General features: G+C 37.9%; 1 protein-coding gene across 1 annotated transcript in view; it reads right to left on the bottom strand.

The window, feature by feature from the left end:
- zgc:136872 (uncharacterized protein LOC678524 homolog) overlaps positions 1–24,805 on the bottom strand; it is a 42,353-nt gene that overhangs the window by 8,876 nt on the left and 8,672 nt on the right. Inside the window, exons 2-10 of the mRNA XM_059025951.1 lie at positions 22,096–22,347; positions 13,987–14,056; positions 11,131–11,249; positions 9,342–9,475; positions 5,393–5,567; positions 5,017–5,091; positions 4,494–4,579; positions 4,040–4,114; positions 2,804–2,964 (exon numbers count right to left, since the gene is read on the bottom strand). Of these exons, the coding sequence (XP_058881934.1) occupies positions 2,804–2,964; positions 4,040–4,114; positions 4,494–4,579; positions 5,017–5,091; positions 5,393–5,567; positions 9,342–9,475; positions 11,131–11,249; positions 13,987–14,056; positions 22,096–22,332 (1,132 nt within the window). The 5' untranslated portion in view covers positions 22,333–22,347. The remainder of the gene's footprint in view (positions 1–2,803; positions 2,965–4,039; positions 4,115–4,493; positions 4,580–5,016; positions 5,092–5,392; positions 5,568–9,341; positions 9,476–11,130; positions 11,250–13,986; positions 14,057–22,095; positions 22,348–24,805) is intronic.

The raw sequence follows: 24,805 nt of genomic DNA on the forward strand, positions 1-24,805 counted from the left end.
TTATTTATGTTAAAGAAAAATAACAACTAAAACCAAACATTTATATTGGGATTGTCTGAGTATAACAAGTGTACAGTTTATGCTTAATTGATTTATTGATACTATAGTACAGTAATCTGCCGTGTATCCACCTGTCACATATCCGCCCTAACTGTCTATTCACCACGATCAAGCTCTTCAGCAACGTTAGTTTATAATTGAACAGAGAAGATTAGTTCAGAGATTGTAGATCCCACCAAAGTTTCCATACACTGTGTTGTATGTGCTCCCTGTGGTACCATTGCTAGTAGTGTCTCGTGAGCTGTTGAGTGTGTTGATATATAAATAAATCCTGTTCGCCTGCGGGGCGTATCAACTTCAACGTCTCGATCGCCTGCCTGTCACTCAGCAGTGAATGCATGCACCCACACAGCAGACAGCTACTCTGTCGCAAGCATTAATACCCTGTATCTTCCTAACAAGGGATTTAGGGGGGCTCCCTAATAAAAGCGGAATCTCAAAACAATAATTGTGTAAATATAATAATTGTTATAGCTGTGTATAATGGTATTTAAAACCGGATTCATTTATCCAAGTTCTTACATATCCGCCCTTACTCTGGTCCCACTGCAGTTGGATATGCGACGGATTACTGTATGTATAAACACAGTTTAATGATGGCAATTGTGGCAGAGTAGGGGGAGCATGTGAGCAGGGCACAGACCCTGCACACTAAGAAATGTGTGTTTTGTAGCTGCCCATGCACAGCCACAGGTGAATGTAACTGTTCAATTGTTTAACTGAAATGTGTGATTGTTTTATTGAAGTGTGGAATGTGGCCAGGTGGTAATTAAATGATTGATTGTCAATTACACCTGGTCACACCCCATAAAAAACCAAAGGATGAATGCTTGGTGTGGGTTGTATAGAAGAGTGTGGAGCGGAGAAGGAGTGTAAGAGAAAATACTGTGCGAGAAAGATACCGTGATAGCTGTGCTTGGGTGCTGTTTTGTTTATTTGAAGAGTTCTGTGTGTAGTGTTTTTGTTCAAACTGTTATTTTGTTTCTGTGTGTTTTGTTTGTTTGTAAACAATAAAAGTGCGCAGAAGCGCTTAACTGCAGCCTTGACCGCTTGTCACATTATTACAGATAGTGGCGTTGTGAGATAGCGCCCCCTACTGACCCAGCCAGCAGCTGAAAAAAATTATACAATAAAATGGTCTGCCCCGCCATGAGCAAGCTCAGCTAAGGCAACTGTGCCTTCATGGGCTGACAAAGGTTTTGGGGGACTGGGGGGGTCTACCAGCACACTCCTTGCAGAAACCAAACAAGAGTTTGAGTATTGTTGGGAACTGACCCACCACTGGATTATGTGAAGAGTTTGGACATGGATGGCAAGACTGCCCATACCCAAAGCCAAAGAGATGGGAGATGCTGCTGTGAAGGGAGAAGCACCACCATCTCCAGAACCAGAAGGAAAAGCCCAGCCATCCACAGAACCGAAAGGAGAAGACCCCCCCCCGTCTCCAGAACCAGAAAGAGAATTCCCGCTGTATCCAGAACCCGAGGGAGAAGCGTCGCCATCTCCAAAACTGGACCAAAAGGAGACTGCCTACAGAGAAGGGGGAGGAGATGAAGAGACCATCTCCACCACAGCCCTGACCACCACCCCTGTGACACAGTCTGGTGCCTGGGAGTTGGATCCCTCGACCTGGGCTCCCAGACATCTGACCTTTGTGTCTGGACCTCTGGTCACTGGGCCAAGTTCCCAGATTGCTGTACCACTAGGCACGTTGTTCTGGTCTGTTCCGCTCCCCCTGGTGAACCAGATGTCCCTGCACAGTTGCCTGGGCTCGGTCACCGTCCTGCGCTCCTGACACCCTATCCACATCGCCCTGGTCCCCTTGTAACCAGTTCTCGGTGCCTTCCTGGAGGCGCCAGAATGTGGACCGACCCGCCCTTCAACCCACCAGCAGCAAGAACTGTGTGATAAATGCTTGTGTTTAAAAGGGGGTGGCCATGGAATGGCCATGTATGCTGTGCACAAGGGGGAGGATGTGTGGGAGAGTAGGGGGAGGCTGAGTAGAGGCCCTGCACACTAAGAAATGTGTGTTTTGTGGCTGCCCATGCACAGCCATAGGTAAATGTACTGTATTCAAATTTAAGATGCACTTTTTGAACCATTTTTACTTCTCAAATATCCTGTGTCTTAAATTCGAGTACAGTAGTGATGCTTGTATTAAAAATCGCCAACAAAAGACGACTACTCGAGTGCACAACAGCAACGTGATGTGACTGCTGAGAAAAGACGAACAAAACGTTGCTGCCAAATCTCGAATCATCCATGCCATTTTCAAAGAAATTTGAAGAGTTCTGTGTGTAGTGTTTTTGTTCAAACTGTTATTTTGTTCCTGTATTTTGTTTGTTTGTAAATAATAAAAGAGCACAGAAGTATTTAACTGCAGTTACTGTGCCTAGGGATGCTATTTCTGCCGCTGGCCAGCCTTGACCTCCATGTCATGTTACGACACAATATATATTAAGTACGATTTGCTGGTATATTATTTTGTCTGATCTGTGCACTTTATACCAAAAAGAAACAACACAACATTTGAGTAATTGCAGTATGCACCACAGAGTGGTTGCTAACATCACAAAGAAGTAAAGTAATAGTGAGAAAAAACTATGAAAAGCAAACGAGTAAATTACAGACAAGGAGAAAAAAACTTTGAGAATCAAATTCTTAATATGGATACAGAACCCGGTTTCAATTTTCATGTGTTCAAAATACCACATTACCTAAAAACACTTCCTTCAACTCATACCTCTATTGTTGAAGCAGCCACCGGCTGTGGTGCCTTTCACCCATCTGCCACTGTGGACAGATTTGGCCCATATGCAAGTAGTCCCTGAATTTAGAAAATCAGGAGATGTATTGCAAATACTCAGATCTGTGTAGTTTGCTTTAAAGTCCTTCATGGTCATCCTGTAAAAAGACATATGATTTGTGACTATTAGTTAAGATGGGCCAAAATCAATGCATGTCATGTTCAATTTGTAAAATCAGTTAATAAAGAGTTTATACAGGGTCAAGCAAATTGTTGAAACTTACCGAAACTTCTATTCCTTGTATTATTTTTTAATAAAATACTTCCAGTACTTTTTGCGTTACATTTCTCATGATTATATGCAAGCAAAGGGTGGAGCTATTTATAATGTGCCATACTGAGTCATACTGTACCTATTTAGCCTATCAAATGTGTCATGCATGTCCCCAAATTACCAATATATATTTTTTTGCTCTCAGAATCAGAACCTACTGTAATTCTATTAGAACGAAAGTTTTATTTATTTTTTAGTTTGTAAATTTAGTATGCGCTAACCTATAATTTCAAATCTAAAGCCAGAGGTGTTGAACCCAGGTACTGTAGTAATGTCTCTTCTAAATAAGTTGTCGTTTAAGGCTGGGAATATTAATCGATTAATGAGGATTGTTCCTTGTGTTTTTTCAATATCTGCTAAAGAGCATGGTTGTTTATTATTACGTGTTTAGTTGTTATGGACATTTTAAATAATGTTTGTTTGTTTATGTTGTTTTTTATGTGACTGTACATAAACTGTTCATACTACAAAATAACCAGAAACATGTGTGGTCCAGTGGTTAAAGAAAAGGGCTTGTAACCAGGAGGTCCATGGTTCAAATCCCCCCTCAGCCACTGACTCATTGTGTGACCCTGAGCAAGTCACTTAACCTCCTTGTGCTCCGTCTTTCGGGTGAGACGTAGTTGTAAGTGACTCTGCAGCTGATGCATAGTTCACACACCCTAGTCTCTGTAAGTCGCCTTGGATAAAGGCGTCTGCTAAATAAACAAATAATAATAATAATAAAATTATCAAACATAATTACATTTTATAATACTATAAAAGCCACAAGGCTCTATAATATGTTCAAATGTTGCTCTTAGAAGCTGTAAAGCATTATGGTTATTACAGACATCAACAATAAAGGGATAACATAAAAAATTATTTAAATTAGCCTAACAAATGAAATTATTTTATACCAAAATTCTCCATCTTCTCGCTTATTGCGTAGCGCATGTCCGATAGCTGGATCCACGTAATTCCACTCTGGAGAGCTGTCAGAAAACAACAAATGCAGAACCTATGTAACTAAATGTAAAGCTATCTAAAGTTTCAGGCAGTAAACTCAGTACTTCTGAGAAAATGGAAAATCCTTGAACAATCACCAGAAGTCAGATGACCTGTCTCTCTTTGCAGTCTGTGCCATCCTTCTCTTCCCCAACCTACAGCTCATTGTTATTTATTTAAACCAAAAATCCATGTTTGCTCTAATGTCCTCAATAGAAACATACTGTGCAAACATGTACAGTAGTGAACGGCAGGCACTACATTTTATGGAATTTTTGTATTGTGTTTGTGAAATTGAAGTTTAGAAAGTGCTGATGCACTCATAAAGGGCCATAGGCTATGCTATGTACAGTAAAGTCATTTTACCCATCACTCCATTGACCATTCCACTCCACTTTGCCCCATGGATTCCACAATCGAACCAACTCCACTATTTGTTGATCACACTGCACCTGTAGAAAATACAATATAATTGCTTTTAACAAAGAAAATTAATGGATTAAGTAAAAAAAAAAAAAAAACACAAATAAATTCCACAGCACAGCCTTTTAGGTATTTGAAACCAAGATGAAACTTTGCTTTTTGACAGAGCTTTTATATTATCAAAGTTTTGATAAGCCCCTTGTAAAATGAATATTGGGCATTTATGTTGTGAGCTGTTGTGTGGAATTGCTTCGTTGAGAGAAAACATAATAGGACATTCTAAATGTTGTTTTTTTAGTTACCATATATAGCTGCATTATGCTGAATGTGAATAATTGCCATTATTATCATCTAAAAGAACAGAAAACTTTAGGATTAAAAAAGACAGCTTGGGAAAGGGTGTAATGGGACAATACATAGGTTTCCAACTGCGAGTATCAAAAGTATCTAAAAAGACGTACAGTACCTTAGCCACACCAGTCACTGTATAGGCATGCCCTTCCACTATTCCACTTGGCAACATGGTGTTTTGTGGTGTTTTCTAAACACAAACAAAAGTGGTAAATGAATTCCTCCTTTTTATATTCATATATGGGTTATATGATTTGTATGGAGCCATAAATTGAACACACATTTACTCATGCATGCACATGATTGGAAGTCATCCCTGATGCAAACAAATGTGCGTTCCTGTAAATGACTCATTGTAAACATAATCTGGTATTTGTTTAGAAATATTACATTTTGTCCCCACGTGCAATATTACATTTTCTGATTTTCTCTGAAATTAAAAAAGTCATAGTTAACTGTAGCTGAGCCGAAAAGGTGTGGCTATTTCTTACCCCTTGAGGTGTTCCACATGCCATTAAGGACTTCAGGTTTTCAGCTCTTTTCATTATCTGCCAAAGATCTGCCACTGGCTCCTTTAGATTGAACCTGATATTGACCCCTCCGGTGAAGTCCATTAATGCTTCACTGACTAAGCCAGAATTCATGTTATAATAGGAGCCACACAACCTGTCAGAGAAAATAGAGATAAATACTAGGGGTTTGCTCGAGTCCAAATACTGTACAAACGAGTATTTGTAATAAGTATGGCCATTTTTTACAAGTAGAGTTAAAGGTCAAGACGTGCACTTAAAAGATAAACCCATCTAGATATGCTTTTGCATTTGTTTCATGAAGTACATATACCTCTGTCCAACTGGTATGCAGAACAAGGAAAGAAGCGCTGGACAAAGGAAATGATGTGTCAGATGTCAAAGTGGATATGAGAATGGCAGTGATGAAGCCAATTTGCTTGAAAACATTAAAAGTAGACTGGACATTTCCATCAAAGGATTTAAAAAATTTGGAGTTGATCTGATGTGATCAGAAACCCAGAGGCACTGTAAACTGTGCCTGTTACTGTAGTAGGCCTGTTCTTTTTTATGTTAAGCATTTTTCATGTTAAAATAAATTAGTTCTGCACTGTATAAAATGGAGCTGATTTTACCAGTGCTTGCTAGTCTAACTGATTAGGCCTTTTTTGTTCTCCAAGTTGCTGCAGTGACATTGTAGATGCTAGTATAATGAGTCACTGTAAATGAGATACTGTTCAGCAGACACTTTTACTTAAGTAAACATTTATTGGAATCTTTTTGGAATTAAAAGTATAAATGCAAAACTGCGTTGCCTTTTTTTTGTGACCGTGCAAAGTGAAAAACGGCATTTCAAAAACCGTCAAAATCCCCCAAGGCAGCAAATCCGTCGAATTTAATACCAGCCAAAATATCCCGTTATATGGTATGTTCCCGCCCCCTACAACATTTTTTATTGACATTAAGTGATTGTAATTTCCTCCCAGCTCAAATTCAGACTTTAGAATTCAGGCCAGCCTGAAAAATCGGACCAGATCATTCGGGCTTCCGCCCGAATTGGGAGCCAACTCGAGTAATTTATAAACATGGAAACGGAGATGTGGGGGGGCAACTCGAGCATGTACCCGGGTCATGTGGTTCATGGAAACGTGATATAACAGTAGAGCTAAGGCTCATTTTGTGTTGTGCAAGGCAGGTGGAACGTTCCATAGATGTATTACTTTCACTTTGAAAAGGGGATTTCCTAACAACTTTTCTAAAATATAATTTATTAAAATATACTTTGAAAAAAAGGTTTTTTGAATTGATATTGGGTAACTTGACCCGCAGTTAGTCCGTAATACTGAGATGAGAGATGGGAGAAACTATAACCTGGACGCTCCACAAAGCTGGGCTTTAAGGAAGAGTGGCGAGAAGAAAGCCATTGCTGAAAGAAAACCATATCAAATCCTGTTTGGATTTTGCCAAAAGGCATGTGGGAGACACAGCAAACATGTGGAAAAAGGTTCTCTGTTCTGATGACTCATCACCCGGAGAACACCATCCCCACGGTGAAGCATGGTGGTGGCAGCATCATGTTATGGGGATGCTTTTCATCGGCAGGGACTGGGAAACTGGTCAGGATTGAGGGCAAGATGGATGGAGCCAAATACAGGGAAATTCTAGAGGAAAACCTGTTTCAGTCTGCAAGAGACTTGGGACTGGGGCGGAGGTTCACCTTCCAGCAGGACAATGATCCTAAACACACAGCCAAAGCTACACTGGAGTGGTTTAAAAACAAGAACCTGAATGTCTTAGAATGGCCCAGTCAAAGACCAGACCTCAAGCCGATTGAGAATCTGTGGCAAGACTTGAAAATTGCTGTTCACCAACGGTCCCCATCCAACTTGACAGAGCTTGAGCAATTTTGCCAAGAAGAATGGGCAAAAATTGCAGGATCCAGATGTGCAAAGCTGGTAGAGACTTACCCAAAAAGACTTACAGCTGTAATTGCTGCCAAAGGTCCTTCTACCAAGTATTGACTCAGGGGGGTGAACACTTATGCAAGGCACTGTATTACCTTTCAGTTCAGGGCCGTGAGCGTCGGATGCTGTAGCCACTAGAGGGTGCTAGAGGTTAGGTTTAGGGGTCGGGTAGAGGTTAGGTTTATGTTTAGGGTTAGAGGTTAGGTTTAGGGGTTAAGTTCATGGGATAGGTGTAAGTAGCATATGATGTGGCATGGACTGAAGTTGTACGTGGACAAATAAATGGTGTTAAGAATTGTAAATGAGGTAAGGGGAATGAAGGTGTACAATGACGTTGAGTTCAATTAGTTCTGTTGAAGTTTTCTGATTTTTGGATGAACAAGACAGAGAAATTATAGAAATTTTGCAGAATGAAGGGCTGCTGAGTAGGAAGGTGTGGTGCCCATTGAGAAACTGTCAACGGGAAATCAGTGTTAAGACAAAGAGATATAAAAGCAGGTTTGCCTTTTGGTGTAGAAAGTGTTTTGCACCCTCTAGCAGCCTCTAGTGGCTATTACATCCGATGCTCTCCACCCTGAACTGAAAGGTAATAAATACACAGTAACATTTTCATCTACATTTCATAAATAAATTCAGAATTTCTGTATTTTCTTCACTTTATCTTACTTAAAATTACCTGTGCATTTTGTGCATTTTTGAGCATGCACTCAATAAGCAGCCACTAGCATACTATTGAAAAATAATATTATTTTTAGTACACAATCACCTCTATCTCAATACATATCCGCAACTAACACTCACATAATAAATAGAATGTCTTGCAGATTTTTTTCCTTCTCTGATTAATCTCACCATACTTTACTGTGTACTGTATGACTGAGATAAAGACTCAAACACATTGTTAATTAATCTGTGTATTTTTTAAGTCACATAAAAAGGCTGCAGTTCTACAAAATATCTGATGCTGTCCATGTTGTGTAAATTAAATTAATTTTGTTATAGGATATTATTGACTACATTTCAAATATTTTGTAAAACATATGCATTACAAATAAACAGGAGCCTAAAAGCCCCCATGTGCCAAGGTGGTGCATTCCTGAGACTAATACAATTATCAGCTAGATGTCTTTATGCCAGGCATGGGATGCTAATTGATATAAACAATTCCTAAGCCTATTGTTCATGCTTAGAACTAGGCTATGCACAAACACTAATGATATGATTACTACACAAAAATAAAATTATGTGTTAGTGAAAAGGGTTGAAAAATAGGTTTCCATTGCAGTGAATTTGTTCAATACATTTCTGCGCAATGGAAACAGGTATAATTTGCATAAATGTAGCAATTATGTAAACTTTTAAGCACGCTAGGCTTTAGCATATTTTAAATGCTGACATTTTGAGAAAATGTGAACTGAGGTGCGTTAGTGTGCATGCATTTGAATGGAAACAGGTTTATTTTGCATAAAATAAGTCAATCCCCCAGTTTACACATCACTTCTCTTCCCTTTTATTCGGGTAGGCTATACAAAGGTTACAAAAAGTTAGATGTGCAATTGGGAGACGGAGGAAGTACTTGTTTTTTTACAACTTATACAACAGTATGATGTATCTAATGTCCTATTTTATTAATATAAAAGATTTGTAGTATAAATTAACATGTGTAATGAATTAATATGTGTAATGAAGTATTTGTGATTTGCAGTATACATTTGTATCAATTGTAATTGTAATTGATCATTTGTTAGCTATTATACTCTAGCCTGATTTCTGTTGAAGACTTTATGCCTGAGGACATGAAGTTATGGATAAAATGTATTACTTGCAGTTGGAAGATATATCTTTCCATGTATTCGGAAATGTTTTTTTTTTTTTAAATCCAAGTTGTGACATTAGTGCCAGCATTTTAGGAGGATAGTAACATTAAACTTCAAGCAAAGTTTAAATACCGATCGAAATGTACTTACTTGGCATATGCTTTTTCCAGCAAGGATGGCCAGAATTCACTTTTGTTTCTTGGGTAAACAAACAAGTATTTCCCATCTAGAGTTGGCAGCTTGTCATCTATCACTACATCCACCCACTTTCCAAACCGCCAAAACTGAAAAAACAAAAACATTTGATAATCCACAGCTATTGGTATATTTGACGACCTTGGCATTGAACGCCCACTTGCTTCTACAGGGATTACAAGTCGGTATACCTTATGACTCAGTAGAGATGTCACAAAGGCATAAACCTTAGCAAGCTCAGACTCTAGCCCATTACTTAAATGGGCAATCAAGCATGAAAAGCCATGAAACAGCTGTAGGTATCAACTGTGCTCAAAAGTATGCCAATATGTTTCTGGCAAAAATCAATGACAATGCAAGATATAATTTGTTACAATTCTTGGTTATGCCAATAAGGTGGAATTTGACCTCCATATAGAAATGCATCACATACTGCCTTTAATCCAATATAACAAATGTGAGGATCCTTACAAAATGATCCTCAATGGCATCACAGTGCCTCTACAATGGCATGCTGTCCTACAGTGGTATTATTTTCAGATTGTGATATACCAATGCATTGTGACAATCCATTCCAGTACTGAGGAACTGTGAAATACTATCAGTAGTACCAATGTAAGCTACTGTATCAAGACCACAGTGCAGTATTTGTCCCAATCCAACTGAGCTGCTGTCAGTGTCTTCTAATGGTTCTTCTAGGGCACTGCTGTCCAATACGTTAGCCACTAGCTACATGTGGTGAATTGGGACTCCAGATGCAGCGAATTGCATTTTTGATTAGTAAATAAAAAATGAGTAATAGACGCCATCATCAGGCATGGGATCGCAATACTCATATATGCATGTGTACTTTGACACTTTGTACGTTTGTTGTTAAAAAGGTAAGACGAAAACAGCATGTTTTTGATAGTTGTGTTCTTTACTTCCTTGGTTACTACTTGCTGGTTATCTGCTAATATGGCGTATGAAGGTGCATTGACACATACGTGACTTGTGTTGCTTGCCTCGCTTTGCTCAAGTTGTGTCTGTAAAAATCCTCTTTAACATGGGTGAAAAAGATGGATTTCAGCACCTTGACGCTGCTCATTATTAGCTGGCCTTGCTTTTGCTGTGTTCCATGTCAGGCTCAGCTTGTGTGAATCAACATTCTCAACAATCCCTCTGATTAAGTCAAAGTACTGCTTGCAACTGCTAGACACAAACCTCGAAGATGTACTGTGTCTGATAAATTCATGCCAGAATTACAAACTTTGGTGAAAGAGAAAGACTGCAAAGTTTCATACTGAATGGTGGTAGATGTTTGTTAAGTACATATACATGTAAACATAGACTTGTGTTAAAAAAAAAAACATTCTGTTGTTGTTGATTTTACCACAAACACAGACTTGTGTTAAACAAACACAATATTGTGTTATTTGTTAAGTTTACCACTACCTTGTGTTATCCCTGTTTGAACACCAGGTCTGTGTTATATATAACATTTTATGTACAGAGCTGAAGTACATTTACCTGTACTGTGTAAGCATATGTAAGGCATTTTATACTAAAATAAGAGTATGTGGCTAAAACAGTATCATCGTAGTCGCACCTGTGTGTCAGCGATTCATATTGGACAACACTGTTCTAGGGTATTATAATGATATCTCAGTGGCATTTTTATTGTTTTGTAAACCATCCCATTATTGTTACTAATTTTACTTTTGAGCTAAATATAGCTGACAACACACATTTGGGTGTATCATACCATAAAATGGAAAATCCCTGCATATTTCTGTGTAAATCCTTGGTCTTGGGGGATAATTTGGTGCAGCATGTCTGGTTGAAATGTTAACGAACCCAAGGCTGCCAGGAACCAGCAGTTACCTAAAAAGAATAAATAAATAAATAAATAAATAAATAAATAAATAAATAAATAAATAAAATAATAACAGTATATAATTTTACCATGGTTGATGTTATTAGTATGAACAATTATGTTATTAGTATAATTTTTTTGTTTTAGTCATCACATGCTCTCAAACATGTCTCTCTAAGGTTAGCTGGCTTTTTGTATTGTGTCTGAACAGTTTGTTTATGTTTTTTTTTTTTTTTTTTTTTTTTTTTTTTTTTAAGAACATTAGTATACAGAATACCCACCGAGATTAACAGTCTCAGCAAAAAAAGATGGAAATCAAAAGAGTGCTTTACTGTCCACAATGTCATTAGTAGTGAATACTGTTTCAACTAATGTATCTTACGACTCATTAATTAAAAATAAACTCAAAGGTATAAAATAAAACTGACCAACAGATATTGCAGATCACCATGGCAACTGTGAAGTTTACCTCAGTCGCAGGTTCAATTTGACAGGAGCGATCTGAGGAGGCTCGTGCTATCAGAGATTCTCTCCTTTCTTTTAAGTCTTGTTGGATTTAGTGTTGTGTCAAATATTAATGATGCAAACAAATAAAACACAATCAATATGTTCATTTACAATTTTATTTGGTCAGTTCTGAGAGAGCATCAACAACTTGCTGGATGTTTGTTGCGCTGTTTTGGGCGATCGAGCTGGCTCATGACATCCAGTTAACAAACTATATTTACTAACGTGGAGGGCAGACACGCATTGTCTTTGGACATAGCTGGGATAAAAAAAAAAAAAAAGGACGGGAATTAATTCAGTTAGACATTTAAGCAGCAAGCGTATTCTCAAACAGCTGCATTAATTCTATAACACGGGCATAACGCAGTGGTTTTATACAGAACTGAAAACCCACAAGAGATTTACAATATGACAGACCAGACACAGCAAAACACAATAAAAAATAAAATAATTAAAAAAAAAAACGCCCGCATTATCATTAAGCTGAAATACTCCACTGCTAACCATAAAATCGCCCATCAGCCACTACTTTCTGCCGTCTTAGAATCCACAGTAACAAATGACCTGCTCCCTTGCAATATATTACAATATAGTTAAGAATAAACACGGTCATTAACATTTACAAGTGAAATGTGGGTTTCCATGCGAAACTGGGCGTGGATTTCCCGTGTGTTTTGTCATATACACGAGTAAATAAGATTTACCCTATCCCTCTCTTTGGCCGTTTTTTTCGGCCACAAACCTGATTTACCCGAGTAATTCTCCCAAATCGCCATTTCACATGTAAATTGACCCGCATGGAAACCCCATGATTGAAGTAGATATTTTTTTTTTATTTCTGTGGTAATCTCTGCGTGAGCGAGACACTGACAGCCGCTACCTTTGACCTTATTTCTGATTGGTCCATTGCGACGCGAACAGTGCATAGCAAAATATAAATAAAACAAATGTATTTCTATATTTGCTCACTTCACTTATGCCACTCGCTTCGCTTGTGTTGTGCATTACTCCATTTAAATCAATAGTTTTAATTATTTTGATTCGCAAGCTCGGGTCCGGTGTGCATAGCTCTTAACATGCAAGCCCATGCCCATTGACGTGTTTGATTTGGCATTGTATGTTGCAGAGCTGTGCTTACACTCTTACTTTTAAGACTGTGTTTGTTAACATTTACGTATTTAGCTAAATCTGGACATTTTTTTTGTTAAATCTCACAAAAAATATGCAATTTACATTAATACAGGACATTTTTTTTACACTTATCGGCACTGTTCACTGCAGTTTCACTGACACACTCACCACTTCAAACATAATTTCTCTGGTTCTAAGTCCTACCTAGAGTAATCGTCAACTGTACATTTGAAAGGTAAGAACTTGGCCTAATTAGCAGTCATTTATGTATTTATTTAAAATGTTCATTTTTTTTTATTTTTTTTATTAACAGAACTGCCTCTTTAGTTGCACCCCCCTTAGTGACACACCACGCCCCCCCCCAGGGGTGCGCGGCCCCAAGTTTGTGCACCACTGCCTAGTATTGCTTAATTACAGCTGTGATAGTTAAACAGCAGATAAAAAAAAAATACTTTGCATCAATTATGTGGTTTGTCCCATATTATGCTGTTGGATCCCAACCCATTTTGCACAACATAGTAATCAAAACTTAATCATGTATCTTTACAATGAAGTTACTGCCCACAAGTTTTATTTTCAAAATTGACAAAAGCTGTCTGTCAACCAGTTTTCAAAACAACCTTTAAATACATTTTATTATTAAGAAAGCCTTACAAGATGTGTTTTTATTACTGTTTTTCCTGATCAGGTTGATTGTAATGTTCAGTACAGCCAATTGAACATAAGATTCTACTCTAAAAGGTATCCGTATTCACAGTTTTTGTAATTGCTTTTATTTTAAATCATTCTTATCCATTTATTGTACTTACTACGTGCTCTTAATGGAATTTACTCTTATAAGCAAATATTTTTACTATAAGTTTAACTGCTCTTAGTCGAATTCGCTCTTAAATGTAACTATTTTATTTTGCTCTTATTTAAATTTGATCTTATTTTCTACAGATTTTATTGTACTTTATGACTGCTCTTTTCTGTAATGTGATATTTTGTAATGCGATATTTTGTATTGTGATAATTTGTAACAACTGTAAGTTGCCCTGGATAAGGGCGTCTGCTAATAAATAAATAAATAAATAAATAAATAAATAATAATAGACTTTATCTTACCCACAGATCCTTGACAAATATCAAATCTGCTTATCCCAGCCACTATTAAATGTGGATCACTGTGTAGGTTCTGAAATAAAGACAATTTAAAAACAAATAAATATACTGTATAGTTCTTCCTAAAAGTTAGCATATTAGATAGACAGATTTCAAAGACCCAAATTAGCTACTTAACCGTACCTTAGGCAAGCTAGTCTAATTTTAATTCTGATCAAGGGCAGTGAAACCAGTCAAAAGACAAGTAGAAACAGTTTGGCTACTTATATACCATAAAGACTAATGCCACGATAACACAGGTAAAAGCACTAATCAAACATTTCATTCCTTAATATTAATTTCAAATTCTTTATGTGGAATGATAAGACCCAGTTTTATACATTGTAAGGGTGTTCTGATGAAACTAACTTGTAAAAACCACAGCTGTACTGTATTCACACTACTGAAATCAAACCGTATGCTTGAGCTTTAAAGCAATACCAGTACTATGAAATTACATTCATACCATTTTTTATAAACATGAATGTGCATATTTAAACCTCCAAAAATAGCATGGCTGACAGAAACCTCACCTGTAATGGCAACTTTTATTTGTATTGACTCGTGAGGCCGGGGTGCAGCTGTTACTGTACTGCATTAAAGCTAACAAAATATTTCCAGTAAATCATATCTACTGTATTGTTATTTCTTTGTGGCTCTTATTATCAAGTAGAAACGGCACACCCATTATGGTAAATGTGTATTGGATTTTTTCAACGGTACAGTACTTGTCTTCAAAGGTATTAAATACTGCAAAGTCTGCACATTGTCTGTCCTTCAAGAGGTCTCAAAACACTGAAAACATATGAGTCATAGGAAAAGCAGCAATTAACTCCCTGGTATTCAACTGCCTCTTGATGTAGAATGCAACACTGCAGCTATGCGATTTCTGCAATAGCAATTGTGGTATATGAAGAAATACAGGTAGTGGACAAAAAAAGGGAAACACCAATGTAAAGTCACTTAATAGGGCGTTGGACCACTATGGTATCCCGCTCTGTGGAGTTCTCGGCAGACCGTTTTTGATTAACAATCCCAAAAGAAAATACTTCAACACTGATTTTTTTTTAAAATTTGGAATTCTATTTATTCTGGATTTAAATATTAGAAATGAAGAGTAAATGCTATCAAACCTTGACAAATACTCAACCTCAAAACTGTATAAAAATAACATCAAGAAAGATTTAACATAGTTTTTTTTATTATTTACATTTTTACTACTCTGCAACTATCAAAACACAAAATGCTGTGTAGTATCCAGTAATTAATTAATTATTGAAAGTGAGTTCAACCTCAAAACCCATTTGCACAAACAGACAGTAGTGGGGAGTGTCAGATTTTGCTTATTGTTGGTGTTTCTTCGTATCTACGTGAGTGATACATAAGAAAGTTTACAAACGAGAGGAGGCCATTCAGCCCATCTTGCTCGTTTGGTTGTTAGTAGCTTATTGATCCCAGAATCTCATCAAGCAGCTTCTTGAGGGATCCCAGGTTGTCAAGAAGCTGCTTGATGAGATGTCATGACGCCCACCATGTTTCACAGAGAAGTCTGTCTGGCAGTATTCACAGTTGAGGTGTGATTGAGACACTCGACTTCTTTAATGCATGGCCATTCTGTGGTAAATTCCTCTCGGTATTTCTGACAAGCCAACCTCGATCTTTTTGATTTAGGAGAGTGACATTTTTTGTTTGATTAGTGATTCCTATTTTAATAACTGATAAGTAATGCTGAGATTTTGTCATGGAAATTTGGAGTAAAAATCACGGAGAAAGCAGTGGCGGAGGAAGAGGAAGATGGGTCCCGGTGCAGGACCTTATGTGGGCCGCCCTCCCCAAACGTTAATTTAACCCTCATTTATAATCATCAAACATACCAAATCAAGTGCTCAATATTTAACTATATTTAATTGTCAGAATATTAGCATGTATGAAACAGTACATAATAAGAATGTTTTCTACTCACCTACTTTATTTTGCGTACATCTTTAAATCCAACACTACACTATTTTTTAATCATAAACGAACAGGTTTAATCACTAACCCTACGAGGATTCCCCAATTCTGCGGCAATTATTAACAGAATTCACAATTCTGCAGTCATTTGCAGAAATTATTATTTTAAAATCAGAAATACGGGCTTGATTTTTACTGTAGTTTATTTTGGTGCCCGTAGCAGCACCCAACAGCTTCTGTCTAAACTACAGGATGAATCGTGCACACACACAACTGCAAATGTCTGTGTTGAATAGTACCCCAAAACCTTCCATGATGAAGACGTGCCTCGATACCTTTTGAAATGAGGGAGGATACAATCTGAATTACTGGCACTGCACACCGGCAGCCACAGTGATACAAATGTGTAACATGTGCAAATATAAATGCGAAGGATATTATCATTGTTAAACAATAAATAAATAAATTTCTAACCCCTCCAAGGCCCTTTGAGTGCGTGGGCCCGTGTGCAGCTGCACCTGATATTGCTCCGTCACTGGGAGGAGGAAACGGGAAATGTGTGAAGTCACAGGGATGAAAATTCAACTATGTTTATTTTTTATTTGTTTTTTAATACAATATACATTACCTACATAAACATACAATTAGACTGCCTATAGAAGTAGGAAAAAGGGAAAATGAATCTAAATATTTATTTATTATGGTTTTCACAACATCAGATTCATGTTTTAATCATGTAAATCGGTAAGCTTCACAGCATACACAACTATAAACAAAAATGTTCGTTTTACATAACATGTGGTGGGGTTTCTACAGTACAGCAAACACAAACTGTAGGTTTTACATACCTTTAAAAAAACAGCTTCTGAAGTTCAAAAAGACTGTCTCCTGTGTGCATCTGTTGCGTCTGCTGTGTTACAGTTATTTAACTTTTTGGTTTGTTTGTTTACATATTATTCTGATACATGTTGTACATATTTGATGCCTTTCCGGAGCGCTGGTCATCCCAGTACATTTTTTTTTTTTTTTTAAATGCAGAAAATGATTACACAGCAAGAGTTGGGAATCTCATTTCCATGTTTTTCCAGCACTGGTAAACGTTGCATTTCATTTCACTGACAATTTCGTAGTAAGCACGACATTCATGCTGTGCTACACAGTTGTCTTCAAACAGTAGAATGGCCTCAAACACGTATTTCTCAGCTATAGATACTTCGTTTGATTTGGGTCAAAGACCCACCAGGCATTGAAAAATGCAGCTGCTGGTTGAAAAAATCGGGCAGCAGATTTGCACCTGCCTGTATGTTTAAATCAATTGACAGCGCTGAAAAAATGGAAAGTGTGAACGACTACATTGCAAAGTAAGGCAACCAAGCTAATTCAACATCATTAGCTAAACCGTGAAAAAAGCTTTTTTTTGTTTTTTGTTTTTGTTTTTTTGTTAAGGTGGAATTTCAAGTTGTGTTGGTAAAGTTCAATGTTCCTAAATTCACAAAACCCTTGACCACCGCGCCTTAATAACAGACTAAAAAGCAAGCAAGGCGACATTATATATAAAGTAACTTGTATACCTATGATAAAGCCCAAAGTCCAGTTGCTCCAGTCACGTCTGCCCATGCTGGTACTCCCCTCATACACAGAAGTTTGCGATCCTATAACCCTACTGTATATAAAATTCTGATACTTTACTAAAGATATATTAATTAAAAGGTGTGTTCAAACTTCCAGATGCTTGTGAATAGGATGGCTGGTGGATGACGTCAGACCAAGAACTGAAACTCGACAACAGCTGACTGGAGTATGAAAAGTGCTGCGGCAAGTTTATTAATAAATAAAAAGTTTAAACAAAACAAAACTGTTTCACAAAACAAAAAGACACAAGGGCCAAAACAAACAAACAATAATAACAAGTATCGTGCTGATTTAAAGCCAGCATGAGTAGCAATGGTTTACTTTTAGTATCTGTTCTTACTCGTCTCTTTTCTCCTCCAGATAACCAACCCTGTGCAGCTGCAGGTCTTTTATACTAATGCCGAGGGATTAACTGGCTATTAATTATCTTATTAACCCCTCGGCTATAGTTTACTAAATCTGTGTGACTGTCAGCTAATTCATTACCAGCCGACAGTCACGCATTCTCACGAGGTATTTAAAACATTTTGCCCGTCCTTCAAAACATAACATAACATAATATAAATACAAAATAATACATAATATGCACAGGGGGGGAGTACCCCATCACAATGCTTTGTTAGGATGTAACAGGACTAGGAGCCCTGTACATTGATTTGTTTATTTATTTTTAGAACGGGGTCTCCCCCTCCGCCCCTGTGCAGTTTATTGTTTTGTATTTGTTTTTTTGTTTTATGATTTATGTATTTATATGACGGCAGAACCGTCGTCAGTATTGTTTTTATATTTATTTATTGTATTTAAATATGATGGCGTAGCCGTGCGTTTTGGTTTGTTATTGTCGTGTTCTGGCAGAGGCGAGATTGGTGCTGGTCCTCTGCCAGGAATAATTAAAAACCTTGTGCAGAAGGTGACCATCTCCAGAGTTTAATTAGTTGTGTAATTGTTGCTAATCGGGAGATGGTCACCTGAATAAAAGCCTGCAGCTCTCTGGACTCGTTTGGGTTGTACAGAGGAGCAGAGCGAGAGCAATTTATTTAAAAACAAAGATTAGGATTAGTATTAGGATTAGGATTAGGATTAGGAACAGGAACAGGAACAGGAACGGCAACAGGAACAGTGACAGCAATCTGCCCAGCCTGACCTATTTGGTTTTGTATTTTGTGTTTGAGATTTGTTTTGTTTAAATATTTATTTTGATCTGTGCGCACAGTGTTTTTGTCTGAACCTTTTATTTTATTTTTGTATTATTTAATTAAACGGCGCACGCCACGTCTTTTCTCACTGCAGTACTTCTTGTGTTTTTGGTTCCTGCTTCTGGCCTCACGTCACCACTCGCCCACCCTGTCACATAGGGTTACATAGAGTAGTAGTGTGTGAACACCAACTAAATGTCTATTTAGTTTCCTCCTGGCCTGTCAAGCAGAAAGGCCTCTCCTTTCTTTCAGGCTTTCCAATTTCACATGCAGTAACTATCAATACAGTAGGTTATTTCTGTCACTGCAGACTTATTTCTGCAACTGTAACTCTTTTCTTTGTAGTGGGACCAGATGTCCTGGTTTGACTGGGACCATCCCCATTTCCATCATTTCTCATCATGTCCCAGCTTTTCTCTCAAAACCTTAAAGTTCCAGTTTGCAAACACACCATTTAGCACTTCTTACATAATTTACACAAACAATTGCCAATCATATTAGAAATATGGCTCCAGTGGTTTAAGAAAACATACCAGTATGTTAAATACAACATTTGCACAGAATTTCTTAATATAGCCCAATTAATATTCTTGAATACACTAGTACCATTTCTTAAGCCATTCCAAAATATTGATTTCTGCTTATCAATGTACTGCATTTGCACTTTCTGCCACTGACACTCACAAACTGAACGTATTTGCTCCTAACGTGCAGTTATGGACACGCATGTACTCGGTTTGCACACGGTCCCCCGTAATGTGCAGTTACTGACACGCTCGTATTCGTGTTCACTTAACATTAGAGTCCAGCTGCAGTAGTACAATCGGAGGAAAAACTGCACATTATTTTAAATTATGCTATTTTATGCAGAGGGAGAACATTGATTTTGCTAGTGCAGTAAGTGCCGTAGAGAGCTGTTTAAACATTTTGCAGCCTGGAGTGAGAACCATGAGTACTTTTTAAAAGCTGAACATCATTCCAGGAGTAAAAGTTCCATGAGTACTTTTTAAAAGCTGATCATCGTTACAAATTTAGATTTAATTATTATTTTTTTAATTTTTTTAACAAAGGGACCTTAATAAATGCTCCTACAGATCGATCAATCGGCAGTTTGCACCTTGTTACTGAGTGATTACTAGTGTGTGTTGAGAAACTGACACCAACAGCACCAGACAGGATGACAGGAAAAAAATGATCTTAAGCCCAGGATAGAAATGTGCGGTGCAGCATGTGATATATTTTACCGTCTGTATCGCTGCCATTACTTTCATATGGTGTTGGGCAGATCAGCATGGGACGATACCCACGGTGACGCTCAAATCGAATCCAGAGCGATTTTTTCTGGCTGCTGCAATCACAGCCAAGTGGTGACAACATGTGCTTGGCAGGAAAAATCTTGAATGAAACTGCTGTCTATGGAGGTGTCCAAGCACCCTGATCCCTCCCATATTTCATACAAGGATAGGCAGGTCAGTATTTTATACATCGCCCCTGAAAAGCATCCTTCCTGTAGGACAACGCAGCTGTGGGCAGCTTACAGGCAAGCCCGCAGGCGCCCGGCCAGTCTACAGGGATTGCTGGTGAGCTGAGGACACCCTGGCATCCTGCACTCCACGCAGAGAGCCTTTACCGGATGTGCCAGTCGGGAACCCCATGTATTATATGTTTCTTTTCTAAGTTGATTGCTCATTTCATACACCTACATAGACATAACAGAAAAACTTGATAAACAAACCAGTGTTTTAAGATTTCAATTCCAGCACAAGCCCCTGGGTATGAATATATAGAAAACCTTGGTTTTAAATATGATTTAACTTATAAATAATTACATAATTAAAACAATTAGGAGAATATTATTGCCCATGTATTTTATATTATGACAGGCTCTATTTTTGTATATATCTGTATATTAAGTGACATCTCTATTATGGTGCAGGGGTTTAGCAGGGTCTGGAGGCTGAGACTGAGCACTGTGCTGTCTTTCTGTTTTATGCAGGTATTGTCATTTTTTGGGGATTATACACGATTTGTATGTATATGTTTATAGTATTTATTATGTATATGCAGATGCTATTATTACTGTCTTAACATTATGATGCATTCCTCTCTTGCTTTCTCTTTATATATGTATATATACATATACGCATTTGTTATTGATTTATTTAAATGTAAATGTGAAACAGACATACCAAGTCACTGCAGTGGTTTGTTATTCAATGTCAAAACATACGCTCAGCCTATCAACCTTGGAGCAGAGGGGTTTAGCAGGGCCTGGAGGCCGAGACTGAGCGCTGTGCTGTCTTTCTGTTATATGCAGGCAGTAATAAAACGTTTGGAAATTGTAACAGCAGTGTCCATGAGATTTCTTGTCCATAAAAAAACAGAACGGAAATCAAAACTTGGCGATGATTAAGTAAAAAATAACAAAAGGATTACAGTGAGTAAAATCGTGAAAGGAAAAAAGAAAAACAGGTTTGCAAAGTGTTCCTGTTTCATTGTGTATCAAAGTGATAAACACACTATAATGAAAGAACTTAACAAGGACCTAAAAATCCACTCTTCTGAAAAGGGCTCTGGTAACCAACAATAAAGGTAACCCAAGCATTACATATGTCCTGTATATGTGCAAAGTAATTTGTTCCAGAATATTTTCTTCCAAAAAATGTTCTTTTCATAAAAGCTACTATTCTAAATTAAAAGTATGCAAAATGATAGACTAAAAAAAGTAGTACATATGGTTATAACATAACATTAAACTTGAATTGGAAAAGAAAGGTGCAGTGCCTGTGCAGCAGTCAGCGGTTGTTTTTTTTTTGTTAGTTTAATGTGAAAACAGTAACAATGATAAAAACACTATTTTCAAATAAGAGGAACATTTTGTTGCCCGACCGTCTCAGATTTTGCTAGAAAAATTCACCTGGGGGTTTTCAGGCCCACTGAGTTCAGAAATGCTAATCTTTTTTTTATTTTTTGTATTTCCCCTTCGAGCTGTGACCTGGCAAAGGTCTGAAATTAGAATTGTTGATATTTCTACCAAATTTAGGCTGTAATAACTCACTTGGGGGGGCTCCAAAAAATCACCCAAATACCAAAAATTCAAATTTCAGAGGGGGTTAATGACCAGTGGGGGGGACTTGAAATCAAAAGTGTTTCAGAAGAGTGGTCCCTAAGGTTCTTACAGCCTTGTCACACTATTATTTCATGGTAACTGTAGATTAGCCAATTACCTCTGTTTAAATGCAACCTGAAAATATATATTTTTTCAATAGAAATTTAAGATATATGTACTTACCCCTGGTCTTTTCCATACCACTCTGCTCATTTCTTCTGGAGTCAGTAATTCCTGTCCAATGGATTCAATTAAAGGTGGGAATGTTTTATCGACAAACCTGCATCTATTATTTAGACAGTAGTCACGCAAGACTCGAAAATCCTGACCATTAAAGTTACATGGGTTGCTTGGAGTTCCCTGTCCGTCTTCTCTCTGACGATCCTTCACAATGTTTAAACACACACCGGGAGGAGGCATAGTTTCTTTTTATTTCTGTAAAAGAATAATAAAAACATTTGTAAATTTTGTGAGTAATACAGTGCCTTGCGAAAGTATTCGGCCCCCTTGAACTTTGCGACCTTTTGCCACATTTCAGGCTTCAAACATAAAGATATGAAACTGTAATTTTTTGTGAAGAATCAACAACAAGTGGGACACAATCATGAAGTGGAACGAAATTTATTGGATATTTCAAACTTTTTTAACAAATAAAAAACTGAAAAATTGGGCGTGCAAAATTATTCAGCCCCCTTAAGTTAATACTTTGTAGCGCCACCTTTTGCTGCGATTACAGCTGTAAGTCGCTTGGGGTATGTCTCTATCAGTTTTGCACATCGAGAGACTGAAATTTTTGCCCATTCCTCCTTGCAAAACAGCTCGAGCTCAGTGAGGTTGGATGGAGAGCATTTGTGAACAGCAGTTTTCAGTTCTTTCCACAGATTCTCGATTGGATTCAGGTCTGGACTTTGACTTGGCCATTCTAACACCTGGATATGTTTATTTGTGAACCATTCCATTGTAGATTTTGCTTTATGTTTTGGATCATTGTCTTGTTGGAAGACAAATCTCCGTCCCAGTCTCAGGTCTTTTGCAGACTCCATCAGGTTTTCTTCCAGAATGGTCCTGTATTTGGCTCCATCCATCTTCCCATCAATTTTAACCATCTTCCCTGTCCCTGCTGAAGAAAAGCAGGCCCAAACCATGATGCTGCCACCACCATGTTTGACAGTGGGGATGGTGTGTTCAGGGTGATGAGCTGTGTTGCTTTTACGCCAAACATAACGTTTTGCATTGTTGCCAAAAAGTTCGATTTTGGTTTCATCTGACCAGAGCACCTTCTTCCACATATTTGGTGTGTCTACCAGGTGGCTTGTGGCAAACTGTAAACGACACTTTTTATGGATATCTTTAAGAAATGGCTTTCTTCTTGCCACTCTTCCATAAAGGCCAGATTTGTGCAGTATACGACTGATTGTTGTCCTATGGACAGAGTCTCCCACCTCAGCTGTAGATCTCTGCAGTTCATCCAGAGTGATCATGGGCCTCTTGGCTGCATCTCTGATCAGTCTTCTCCTTGTATGAGCTGAAAGTTTAGAGGGACGGCCAGGTCTTGGTAGATTTGCAGTGGTCTGATACTCCTTCCATTTCAATATTATCGCTTGCACAGTGCTCCTTGGGATGTTTAAAGCTTGGGAAATCTTTTTGTATCCAAATCCGGCTTTAAACTTCTCCACAACAGTATCTCGGACCTGCCTGGTGTGTTCCTTGTTCTTCATGATGCTCTCTGCGCTTTAAACGGACCTCTGAGACTATCACAGTGCAGGTGCATTTATACGGAGACTTGATTACACACAGGTGGATTCTATTTATCATCATTAGTCATTTAGGTCAACATTGGATCATTCAGAGATCCTCACTGAACTTCTGGAGAGAGTTTGCTGCACTGAAAGTAAAGGGGCTGAATAATTTTGCACGCCCAATTTTTCAGTTTTTTATTTGTTAAAAAAGTTTGAAATATCCAATAAATTTCGTTCCACTTCATGATTGTGTCCCACTTGTTGTTGATTCTTCACAAAAAATTACAGTTTCATATCTTTATGTTTGAAGCCTGAAATGTGGCAAAAGGTCGCAAAGTTCAAGGAAATAAAGGAAATCATGCTATTTTGTTGTTAATTCCAAACTTGCAAATAGCTGCCAAAATGTGATCTTGGCAGACTGACTTATTGGGAGAGCTGTTCAAATGAAGTAAAATTGTTGTCAATATATAGGTCTTCAAGAGACCACTTCTATGTCGAATGCGAAAGGCCTGGTCCCCTAGTGAAGGTGGAAACAAGTGGTTTGCATCAACAGGGGCGTAAATAGACATGGACTACAGGCTAAGTGCTGTCTAAACTGTGTCCAAATCCTGAGGGACAGCCTTAGTGGTTTAGTACTGCGCCAGGAGGTGCATAGAGGAAGGGCAGGTAGATAAGAAGACTGTCAGGAAATGCTTCCATCTGCAACCAAGCTTGAGGTGGGATTGCATCCAGTAGGAAATGCTATGAATGTTAATTGCCCAGTGTGACAGGATAGGGTTGTGGGCCCAGGTGTTATTGGCAGAGAAGGAGACTCAGAGGCAAGGAAACTGCAGTTTAAGCTCTGGTGCGCACTTTAATAAGCAAACAAAAATAAATAATACAAAAAGGCACATGGGCCAAAGTAAAGGTTTAAACAAACACAAAAATACTGTTCAGTCTGAGCAGAGACTTCACTGAACATTTACAAATAATACCACAGTAACATACAAGAACACAGGTTCACTCACCCAAAAACTCTCTCAAACAAAGGATTTCCCACATTTTATCCCATGTGGCTGGAGCCTAATTAATCATCAATTATTCAATAAAGGCTCCAGCCATTCTCACATTTTTCGCAGGGAAAGGAAATTAACCACATCCCTGTCAACCACCAC

This window comes from Acipenser ruthenus, chromosome 6, assembly GCF_902713425.1.
Source record: "Acipenser ruthenus chromosome 6, fAciRut3.2 maternal haplotype, whole genome shotgun sequence".
In the NCBI taxonomy this organism is placed as follows: Eukaryota; Metazoa; Chordata; class Actinopteri; order Acipenseriformes; family Acipenseridae; genus Acipenser; species Acipenser ruthenus.